The sequence below is a fragment of the Opisthocomus hoazin genome, chromosome 14, assembly GCF_030867145.1.
Source record: "Opisthocomus hoazin isolate bOpiHoa1 chromosome 14, bOpiHoa1.hap1, whole genome shotgun sequence".
Classification (NCBI taxonomy): domain Eukaryota; kingdom Metazoa; phylum Chordata; class Aves; order Opisthocomiformes; family Opisthocomidae; genus Opisthocomus; species Opisthocomus hoazin.
This window is the reverse complement of record NC_134427.1, coordinates 9657162-9669262: the sequence shown is the minus strand read 5'-3', so window position 1 is coordinate 9669262 and position 12101 is coordinate 9657162. Positions and strand designations below refer to the sequence as shown.

General features: G+C 47.3%; 1 protein-coding gene across 2 annotated transcripts; it reads right to left on the bottom strand.

Annotated features, from left to right (window-relative positions):
- Positions 1-576: 576 nt before the first annotated feature.
- On the bottom strand, positions 577-11361 carry RAP2C (RAP2C, member of RAS oncogene family). Of its 2 annotated transcripts, none has more exons than XM_075435430.1 (4): positions 11181-11361; positions 9985-10394; positions 7927-8246; positions 577-3094 (listed from the first exon to the last, which is right to left on the bottom strand). In XM_075435430.1, the coding sequence occupies exons 2-3, from the start codon at positions 10255-10257 to the stop codon at positions 7968-7970; spliced, it is 552 nt and encodes a 183-aa protein (XP_075291545.1). In that variant the 5' UTR covers positions 10258-10394; positions 11181-11361; the 3' UTR covers positions 577-3094; positions 7927-7967. The 2 variants fall into 2 exon arrangements, with proteins under 2 accessions (XP_075291545.1, XP_075291544.1); XM_075435429.1 differs by lacking the exon at positions 11181-11361 and adding an exon at positions 10470-10560.
- Positions 11362-12101: the final 740 nt, after the last annotated feature.

Sequence of the window (12101 nt, the reverse complement as noted above, 5' to 3'; positions counted from 1 at the left end):
TCTCAGCTGGAAGGTTTGAGAAAAGTATTCTGCCTCTCCTGCAGCAGAACTCCAAGAGCACTTGCTTTGCTGGTGTGGTGGAAAGATGCCAGTCCTGGACTACCATGGTGGAGAGCAGCTACAGAGACACTGTGAGATGTCAGGACTCAGCCATCTTCACACACACAAAAGCCTACACGAAAAATCAGACCATGAAAGTCTCGACAAGACAAAACACAGGCACTTCTTCTGAACGAAGCTTCACCACGCTGGCCTGTGAGCAGAGGCACCATCGCGGCTTCAGCCAGGCTTTCCCAGCTCACAGGGCAGTCCTGCCTCGCACAGGAAGGTGACGCACAGGCCTCGGTCCCCCTCCTCTCTACGCAGAGCACCTGAGCGCGCGAGCTTTACAGGCAGTCTGGGCACAGCTGTACACCCTGCTTCCCCGAGCCGGAAGGAGGCATTCAGGACAACTCGGATGTGGTTACTGAGTTCAGAATAACCAGGACCTTAAAAAAAAAAAAAAAAAAGCTGCTTGTCAGTTTTGTCAGTTCAGCCCACTTCAGAAGCAGAAATTGAACACAGACGTCACCTCAGTTTGGTAATACAGGTATCTATTTTATTAAAAAAGTTACAAACAGGTGGACTGTAGGGTTGTCTTACAAAATGACAAGAATGAATTCTACTGGAAAAAACTTTTTACAAAGCATTATAGGTAATTGTTCCATTTTTGCACTTGTTATTCCAGATTTCACCTATCACTGATAAAGATACAGTACATTAGATACATGATGTTAGGTTACATTTTTATTTGTAGAGCCCTACTGCAGTGATTTGAACAACTCCTAAACAGATGCCATAGTAAAGACAATACATATTGCATTTATTATTATCCTCAGTCTAATAAGCAACTTCACATGCAATCTATTGAGGAAGCCTAAATTAACTTTTGGTCCCTTTTTCCCCCCCAAGGTGTGCTGAAGAAACCATCTCTCATTTTCCCAGTCCTGCCACTCTAAGCTAGTTCAAGTTTTTAAGGGTTTTTTGTTTTTGTTTTTGTTTCTTTTTTCTGTTTTTTTTTTTTTTTTTTTTCCCTTTTTTTTTTGCGCTGAGGTCAATGAAAATGAACACTGGTTTGGTAACTACCCATAGGAATGAACCACTGATTAATATTAACCAACTTTTTTCCCCCCTTAGACAAAGGAAAACTAAGATCTTTATGAATTATTTTTATTTCCTATCACTTCCTTACAACCTACAAAAAAGATCAGCAAGCACCACTTGAAAGAAAAGAATCTACTTTGAATACAAGGTTTGGCTTAATTCTGATATTAAAGTGCAAACCTAAGTATTAGCCTCAGCCTGTTCCTAAGGTTTGTACAAACGGGGCGGCGGGGGGGAATTTCAAGTAACCCCACTAGAAAAAAAAAAGATAAATCAGGTGTTTTGATACCCAAGCAGAAAACCTGGTGTCCTCTTCTTTTCAGGATTCAAATTCAACATTGGATGTAGACTCAGAATCTTTATTTCTGCTAACACTGTAAAGTCCGCCTGCAGTATTACCAATAAGACACATTAATGTTGAGATACTGTACCGGTGATCTTTTATTGTTTCAAATGCCATCATCCACAATACAATTCGTGAGTTTAAAACTGCTTAACCTCATATATCCATCACTGCTTTTACTGGAGCTTTTCTCAAAGTTACTTAGCTATTACAGGGCAAAAATGTACATTTCTAGAAGCATGTTCAAATGACTAAAGCTGGGCTCCTAAAAACCTAGAACTTTGGTGCAGTAGGTGAGCTGCAGTTATTAAATTTCTGCAAAAAAAATTACACATTTTAAACCACTGCTAGAAAAAGCTCTCATGTATGCAACATGTTAATAAAACTGAACAAAAAGATTTCATCTGTTCTTTGTACATTTTCATTCTGCTCTTTATACCTGTGTTATTGTTAAAATTTTCAAGTATTCAGAGAAAATGTTGATCAGGTAAACAATAAGGAAGGTAATGGCTGTTTAAAGCACACTTGCAGTTAGTATCACTGAAACCTGATGCTTTTCCCCTTGTTACACCAACTTGTCTCTAACATTAAACTTGTTTATTGGGAAAAAAACAACAACTAAAAAGCAATTTGTGACAGTGCAAGAAAAACTTTAACAAATATTGCTTTAAAACATTATTCAGAAAGACAAATATTAGGAATTATAAAATGTGAAGTGATCTTATTTGCATTAGATTTACATGTGCAGAGGTCTACTAGATGTCTCAATGTGCCAGGCAAAGCTGAGCTGACTGACTAGCATTGCAGCCCATTCTGAAGGATACATTATCCCTTTTCAAAGGCATAGAGAAGCTATTTGTAAACAAGCAAGTTCAGAATCTCAGTAGAAGGAAAAGTGTGCTGCCATTTTTCAATGCTACAATTGTCATTTTTGATTAAAGGAGTTTAAGAAACCCATGATTGCAAGAAAAGAGACTTTACACCCCATTCCAAGTAATCCCTGTTGTCAAATCAGACCAGTTACAAACACAATACCACAGCTGCATTTGCCGAGAAAAGGGATACTACATCCACACAACAGAGGTGCCGTCAGTATCTTTTCATGACACTGTCACACGTAAACAAAAAGTCTCAAAGAATGACCAACTACATTGTAGGAGAAAACTTTGCAAATAGAAATAAGCACTGATGCGAGGTAATATACAGAAGTAACCATTTGTTTAAGGCTCAATTTATTCTCCATTAAAACTCTCTTCTTTTAAAAGGCATTGAGTAGGTAATACTGAGTTTAAGTATTTAATAAATACAAGTTCAGAAATTGATTAAAGAAATCAATTAAAATATTAAAAATGAACTCTTGCATATTAGCCATTATATGAACTTAGAAAGCTATAAAAGGACTGACAGATAAAGAACAGATTTTTAAACTTATGGTAAACATGCTAAGCATTCTGATTAAGGTGTGTGGATCCTGGAGGCCACCAACCTTACGCACTTAGATGTATGGCAATGTGCTGTAATAGAGACAGGTTTACCAAGGCTCAGCTCTGCAACCTGGGCTGAAAGTTCTCCAAAGCAGCATCTGTGCAAGTTTCCTCTGAGTTTTATCTGCAATTTAAACAAAATAACTAATGAAAGCCATATTCAATACACATTCAAAGTGAACTCAGCCTCTCCCACAGTGTGGAACAGCTGGTTTTCCATACTGAGCTCCAAACCACTGCTTGACACGGCAGCATTCTTGAAGCTCTCCACTAATTCTGGTAATATAGGAGGCAAGCAGGTAACAACTTACTGCTATGAACTTTGTAACAGCTGCACCTGTGGGACACTAAACTGCTTCTAAAGATCTGAAACAGGCAGGAATTTTAAGTTCTCCTGTACAGAGACACAAGCACCAGGCTTTGCACTGGTGGTGAGGAGGCACTACACTGCCCAGTAACATGAAGCAACAGCATTCTGCACAAGTTCTGGGAACTGGCAGATGAGCCAACTAATTCAGTTTTGACATTACAGTTCTCAGCATTTAGACCCTCTAAAATGCTACTTAAAAAAACCCTTAGCAATCATCAGACAGCCTCAGCAGGGACAGAACTGTGTGGCACTGCTCTCAATCAAACACGCAGAGCCAAGCAGTGTTACCAATGTGACCCATACATCTTTGTATTTCTGATAACTTGCTGGCACTTCATCAGATTTATCTGCAGAGACATCCTAAAAGCCTCAGTGGAAGCTCAAAGTCTGTAGCAACCTGTCCTCCACATGCAGACGCACACTCTTCACTGTGGCTTGATGCTTGGCGTTTCTGATGAGTCTTCTCTATTCTTGAAGTCATCTCGTCCTAGGAGTCAGGACTTTGTTTCCTACTGTATCACTCCTTTTCAGCTGTCGATTTGCTCTCAATTAACAGTTTGTCACTACAGAGTGCTCTGACAAAGTCAGGGTTCCCCTTCTTGCCTAACGGCTGGCCACCCCCAGCATTCAGGAGCAGTACTCCTGTAACTAACGGGAGCAAACAGCCAGGTTCTGCTTGCTTGCCTGTTTTCCAGCTAACAGTATCTCTCACCCGGTCTGGTGAGCGCGTGTCCCTCCACACACTGCTGCTGGTCCGCAGGTTTTAGATGGGGACAGTCCCTGTACTGTCCAAACAGCAAACACATATTTAGCTTTTAATGGGGATGGATTAGACCCACTTAATAGGTGTTGTTGCTCAGAGCAAGGCAGCGGCAAAACACTTGCAGTGCAGCTCCTCATCCTACAAGAGTTAAGACACAAAACTTCACCTAATCCAAGCATCCAGTGCTATGGCCAGCAAAGAATTGCTGGGGTTAACAAGAAGAGAGAAAACAGCTAATGGTATTTTCCTCCACATGCTCTTTCAGCATTTGCAGGTTAGGGACCTCCCAACTCAGATTTCTCATCTTTCCATTTAACTTGCACTTAGTTACTACAATTAGCACCAAATAGTACCCTGTCTGGCTTCACTTGCACATAAAATTTCTATAGCACTCTTATTTTCTTCTGCGAGCATGCAGGAGAGAAGAGGGTGTTAGACAATCTAGTAGGATAAATTTGTCTGTGCTGCGTAGCCACACAGACCAGAAAACAGTATGCTTTCAGTTTTTACCCCTAGAGCAGAGTACTCCTCCTTCAGTGCTTGCTAGTATCAGTTACTCATGAATGGAGGGGAGAGAAATCACCAAGCAGCACCAGTCTTTCACTGGTGTGATTATATTATGTCATATTAAGGTGTTTCCAATCCGATTAGTACCTCTACCAAAAACCTTTAACGCACCAGCACTGTAACAGGTGCCATATTTTAAAGAAGATTTAAAATACAAAACACTGTCATACTGAAAATTCAAGAGAAATACTAAAGCAAGGAACAGAGAGCGCTACTGGAAATCTCACATCTCTGAATGCACTAATGAAATGACAGAAGACTGCTGCAGAAGCAGGAAAGGGGAGGAGGGGGAAAACAGGATACAAGCACAAGGCATATTTTAAAAGGAACTATGGGTTATCCCGATTACATAGCTCTGTTCCATCCTCCATCTCACCCAAGGTAGCTGACTGGAATTGTACTTTAAACACGCGCCACTCAAAAACTTTGTGAAAAAAACCCCCTCCCCATCATACTTGACAGATAGGTTGAGGTATCAGTACCAAAGAGAGGCAAGTGGTACCTGCTACTTAAAACCGACACTGAAACAGTCTTAGATAAAACCAGGTCCAGCACATACTCCACCCCCCGCCCCTCCCATTCCTGTCTCCATCAGAACTGTAGAGACACAAAGCGTTTCCACGTACTTCAGTCTGCGCTAACTGATCCAGACCTAAGACTCCTCCTGGACATGGACAGGTCACACAACTCAGAGATGATGAAGATTACGCCAGGACAGAGCTACAGCTCAAGCCCACTTCCTACACACAGGTTTTCACACGGCCGGTTCCACTTCCTCAGTTTCACTTTACCTAGGAGGGGTCACTGCTAAAGCAGATGCTTGAGAAGCAGCAATTGTTTCCTGGATCACAGATAAGCAGAAGAAATAGAAAGCTGATTACAGCTCTCACAAGACACCAGAGCACATCAGACAGAAATTATCAGGCAGCAAAGGCTTATCATAAAGTTAATGAAATCCCACACCTACCCAAAGAACAAGGACAGAGTGGGAGCCAAGACAAGTGACAAGCAAAGAGGTTCCAGACTTGGTGAGCTCTGGACTGAACAGGAAGCTGCTCAGGAAGGAAAGACTTACTTGTTTGGCACAGGAGACTACACTGCGCATCTCCTAGAAGCAAGGAAGTATTTTGCTGCTAGAGGCTTGATGTGACACTAAGAGCCGTGCAGAACAAAGGAGAGGAAATCTGTATTACAAAAGCTTAGGAGCCTCTAACTCGTGAGATCACAAAGACATAAGAATGCAGATATTTCTTCTGAAACAAGAGCATGCTGAGGAAACTCATCAAATCCAGGCATATGTTCTGATTCAAAGAATAAGATACGGCCCTGCCCCCCACCTCAATTTCACCTTTAAGATTAAACTTGATGTTTAATGCTAAATCCAAGTTACAAGGAAGCCTCCCTTAAAAGTAACCAATTGTGGAAGTATAAATTTCATGGACAAAGGGCCTGATTTTGTCAGAGTTGAATACAGAAACCTGCACAAGATGAACCACTAGTAACCGAGGACACTGCCATAACCTTTGGCATGATACTTCAAGTCCACGTACTCTTGTTTGTGAAGCTGCCTTAGAAATGGCTGAAACACTGCATTACTATATGCGATTCAAAATATTAACCTTGCAGCACACTGTTAAAAAAAGCGGTAATTCCTTTGATTTGCTCCTTCCTATAACCCTAATAAGGCTCTGCATTTGTTAGGAATTAGCATACAAGGAAAGACTTCGTTTGTATTTCTCTCTGCTTCAATACAAGCAGTTTGCTTGCCTTTCAGCAATCAAAACTTGAACTTAAACACACCTCTTACATGGTGACAGCAGCCTTTGCTTATTTCACAGAACTGGAGATAAAAACATAGAGTATTATCTGTAGTATGACAGTGCTAGGGTCATGAGTATCTGAAATTTTACAATCTCAAAGACAAGCTTCGAGACTTCACTCTCTGACCTTGCACTCAAGATTAAAGAGGATACATAGTCCAAAGCTTCCAGTAATAACCCATTTTTCTTCTTGCCACTCAGACACAATAAGCTCCCTTGACTCAAGCAAGAGTTACTAACAGGGCAGTGAGAGCCCAAGCCTCAATCAGCACGGCTGCCAAGAGGGGCAGTTCTCTCCCCTGAATTTTCCTGTCCTCCCTCAGGCCTGCGCTTGCCCTCAGAGACTACATCGAGCTGTTCGCCAAGACAGGCCCAACAGACAACTGCAGGTCTGATGGACCAGCTAGATGCACGCAGAGCATACCAATGATGTAGAAGGGCATTTGGCAACATGGATTCAAGCTGATGGTGAAACTAGACCTGCAAGGGCTACAAGAAAAAAATGAGAGCAGGGAGAGCACAAAACCACCTTGCACAGGAATGACAGCGCTGCTGCGTGCAGGGGAGAAGCCGATCCACCTACACAATCAGGTGAAAAAGGTACTGAAAAAGACCACCAAGTGTCTGAAGGGCCAAGAGCAGCTATCCTTGCAGGAAAAAAAAACAAAAAACCAAGCAATACCCAAGACGTGGGAAGCTTTCTAGAGGCCCCTCTGAACACTGCACTCTTGCCACTCCTCTTATGAGTCACCGGGAAAGGAAAGTGTCATGCATTGGGAAGCCATTTTATAGCATGTTCTCTGCTCTGGAGATTTCAGATGAAGAGCACTTTGCACATGTCCTTGTCTAGTACATGTGGGCTTCAAGCCGCTCCTCACAACTCAGGGTGGTTCTCTTACGCTTATTCCACTGATAAGGCAGAATGTATGTTCTAAGTACATTCAGTTTCTGTATCACACTTTTTTTTTTTTTTTTGAAAACAAGCTCAACGTCTCAGCAAAACTATTGGGAAACTTAGAAACTTAGTCACAATAATCCCACTGAACTCCAAGGTAATTCCCATTACTTGAAAATAATTCATATACCAACTATAACCAATAACGAAACCCACAGCAAGTTCACAAAACATTACTAAGGATAATGAAAGTATAGCACTGACAGTCAAAATAGGTGCAGATGAGATCATGTAATTTGTCTCATTGTAAAATTACTGCAAGTAAACACAGTGTTCCCTGACTAACCCTACTGAAGTAACACAAGAAGTCCATTTGACTCAAGTAATCATGTGCAACCAAAGGCCCCCCAAGCTTCCATCTCCTTCGGAGGAAGGCTACCTCCAGGCTAGACTACTTAGTTTCAGACTGCCCGTCACACTTTATCTCCTTACTTAAACAGCATCCTTATGCACCTCAATTAGTTATGACTGTTCCACCAACCTGCTCTGTATGGCCATGATTGAGGTTTTTCTTAATTTCTCTCACTGGACGATGCAAGTTGTACAACACTGATCTTGTTTTTCAGGCAGGGAGGCATAGTTCATTTGCCTGACGATCTCAGCAAACAGTTCATCCACCATCGTTTTGCTCTTGGCCGACGTCTCCATGAAGGGACAGCCCCACTCCTGAGCCAGGGCTCTGCCTTCTGCAGATAACACCTCCCTCTCCGACTCCAGATCCACTTTATTCCCCACTAGGATCAGAGGAACTTTCTCGTATCTCTTCACCCGGACAATCTGGTCCCTCATCGGCTTGATGTCCTGATCAAACAATCCAGCTGGTTAGTACGTGCGAGTAGTCATGCGAAACTGCTATATAACCACTACAGAAGCACACTTTAATAACGCTCACAGGCAACCGAACATTCAAAATACATCAGGAGCCTTCTTAAACTCATGTGGATCTAGAACTCGAAGGAAGTTTGCTACCCATCTTTAATAAAAGTTATTTTTTCTTTTATATAAATGCATACAGATTTCATAAAATGTATGCATATATACAAACAGAAAGTGACTGCTCTAAGAGCGACTTTTGGTTCAGCCAGAGGAAGATACACTATAGCTGTTTTGAAAGTTGATTTCAGTTTTCTGAAAAAATTGTCTCAAGTCTAATGACCTGTAACATCAGCAGTAGCATGCCATTACACAATCATTTAGGAAGCCTGTGTTTAGTTTACAGCTTGAGAAAGCTAGTAATTTAAATGAAGTCTTCTCACTTCTGGAATGTTTAGAATAAATTATTGTGAACACATTTAATCACATGTAAATAACCAAATTCGATGCTGTAAAGAGATTTTATTACCTAGAAATGTATTTATTCAACTCTGAGCTAAGATTGGGAGCTTATACTTGAAAGCCTGAGTCGGCCTCCTCTGCCCCCTGAGTGTTCTAAGTTACTGTCAGTCCTACTAAGTTCTACAAACTCTTGCATAGTTCTGAAACAAAGCAATTAAGTGTTTGAAGTTACCACTGTGTAAAAACTGTAGAGAGTGGTATAGACCTACAGGCTTCGGAGTAAATACGCTACAGACAGACAAGAATAATTAACTATTAACTGGATGGATTATTAACAGCATGCCCTTTCCTCGAATAATGGGGACTCACTGGTCCCCAAAATCAGCAAAAATGAAAGGAGAAGCATCCCAATGTCATTGCTGTTGTTTTCTAAAGAAAGTATGTCTTCAGCTTGTACCCAGGCTATTTCGAGGCCTCTGCTAAGATAAAGTTTAGCCTTCAGCAGAAGCAAACATACTGCTTCAGTGGGGGTGGGCGGACTTTTGCCAAGCAGCTGGAATACGCCCAACTTGGCAAATGAAGCCAACGCAGAAGCTGCAAACCCCTGCACTGCATGCAGCGCCACTAAATCCACTTCTTCCCCACAAATAAAGCTTCATTTCTAGAGGCAGCTTAGACCAGTTACTGGCTGAGATATTTCCATTTTTTGGAGAGTTTTATAAATAGAAACGAAATCCAGACCCACAAATTATCGCATACGGCTCGCTTCTCCTCTCCAGCACACCACCTACGCTGTGAAAGCACTGAGCCTGTGCCGGACAGGAATACATTTTGGGGGGGGGGGGGGGGGGGTGGGGGGGTGTCTACTTCAGAAGTCACAACTGCAGAACAAGTAAGACTCTCTGCAAGACCAGCTGACAAACATGCCTTTTAAGAGGAAGTCTCGATTTTAATATCGAGTGATTGCTTCATAAAAGGGGATTGCCGAAAGATTTCTGCTGGGGAAGTGGGAGCGGGTCATTGTTCTCCAACACTGCGTGGGATTTAACAATGGTGGCACCCTGATAAGTACCTGCAAAGCAAGCAGTTTTCCATCAGGAAGCAGCGGCTGCTAAAGGCACTGCCGAGAGGGGCATTCTCACTTCTGGCCCCTTGGGAGGTACAGGGCTTGCGGGCACACGTGGCTACCCTAAAACCTCCTCCCGGGCCCAGCGCCTTCCCCGGGGCCGGGCCGGCCACCTCCCCCCGCCCCGGGCCCGCTCACCTGGAAGGACTGCTGGTTGACCAGGCTGTAGACGAGGATGAAGCCCTGCCCGTTTTTGATGTAGAGGTCGCGCATGGAGGCGAACTGCTCGGTGCCCGCCGTGTCGAGGATCTCTAGCACCGAGGGGGACGAGTCCACCTCGATCTCCTTGCGGTAGAAGTCCTCGATGGTGGGGTCGTACTTCTCGATGAAGGTCCCGGTGACGAACTGCACCGTCAGGGCGGACTTCCCCACCCCCCCGCTGCCCAGCACCACCACCTTGTACTCCCGCATCGGGCCCCGCAGCCGCTCGCCGCTCCCCCGCCGGGCCCGCCGCCGCGGCCCGGGCCTAGGGCAGGCGGTAGCGCGGCCCTCGCATAGCCCCGGCCCGCCTGAGGAGAAGGGCGAGGCCCCGCTGCTCCCGCGTCGTCCTGAGGGGGAAGAGACAGCCGTTAGGGCCCGGCCCGGGCCCGACCCCGCCGCCGCCCCGCTCCTTACCGCCTCACCTCACTCCATCCCAGCCGCGGGAACCGCCCGGCAGCGGCCGCCCCCGCCCGGAAGGGTTATGCTGCGGCACCCGGCCGCGCGCCCCGCCCCTCCCCGCCGCCTCCGCCGGGCACTTCCGGCGCCGCTCCCCGGCAGCGCGGGCTGGGCACCGCCCCGCGCCGTGCTGCGTCACCGCCCCGCGCCGTGCTGCGTCACCGCCCGCGCCAACGGCGCCCGGACGCTTTATGCGGCGACACGCGCCGCGGGGGGATGGGTTTGCGTGTGGCACCGAGGCGTGGCCGCGCCCTCTCCTGTGGCGGGGGACGGGTTTGCGTGTGGCACCGAGGCGCCGCCCCCCGCGCGGCCTGACGCGGGGCCCGCCCCTCCATGGCGGCCGCCGGCAGCCCCGGGCGCGGAGCCCTGCCCGGGCGGGTCCCGCACGCCGCCCCGGTGTACCCTCACGCCAGGCCCGGGCGTCCACGCGGGCGATCGCGGCGGGCTGCGGTGAGGCCGAGCCGCGCCGGGGCCTCGCTGGAGCCTCCCTGCAGACGAGCCGTCCCCGGCACGGCAGGGGCTCCACGGAGAGGCCGTTTCCTGAGGGCCGCGGTGGCCAGCTCCCGCCGGGCGCTCGCTGACCTGGGGAAAAGCCGGCCCTGGGCTGGACCCGCGGGGGCCCGGGAGGCGGCCTGCGGCCCAGGCAGGGAGGAGCTGCGGCGGGGTCGTGGCGTTACCTGCCCGCCGGCGTGCTGGAGATGGAGCTGTGGACACAGCCGAGCTGTAACGGATGTTCTCTCGACTGACAGGCGTTGTCCGGTGTCCTTGCGCAGCGGAAGGCGCCGGAGCGCGCAGCTGGACCCTCACGGCCGTTGGCGGGGGCCTGGCTGCTCCCCCCGTTCGCGCTCCCTCGGAGCCCGTTGCCTGAAGAGCCTCCCGCAGCCGGCTCTTGACCCCGCCGGGCTCCCCGCCGCTCTGCCGGCCGACGGCAGGGGTCAGCAAGGGGCCGCACGCCCGAGCGGAGCTGCCGGGGTGGCCGCTCCCGCCGTGCTCGGCCTCCCGCTGCGTCCCCGGGCGCTTTCGAGTCATAGAATCACAGGTTGGAAAAGACCTCTAAAATCATCAAGTCCAACCATCCGCCCAACACCACCATGCCTGCTAAACCGTGTCCCGAAGTGCCACATCTACACGTTTTTTGAATGCCTCCAGGGATAGGGACTGAACCACCTCCCTGGGCAGCCCATTCTGATGGGGAACCGACCCTGGCGTTTCTCCCATCAGTGAATTTCCCCCGTTGTTAAGACAAAGTAACTCAAAGAAATAAACAGCTGTTTTCCTTCTAAAATAAAATCCCTCCATCACTTTGGACCTGACTCAGTCGTTTGCACAAAGCATTCCCACCCGGAGGAGAAGCTGCCCTTTAATACAGCCCAGTTGGTCTCTGGGCACCAGGCTGCTGCTCCTCACGGCCTGCAGAACTGCAGCAGACACGTGTGAGACGCCGGAGTTGTCCCTTTCCTCTCTGCGCTGCTTGTTTGATTGCAAGGCCGAGGCTGGCACCGCCGTCTGTCTGTGCTGTGTCCATCCCGCGCTTCCGGCGGGCCCTGGAGAGCTGCCTGCTTGAGGCCGAGCATAGTCCCAGGCCACAGATGAGGCAC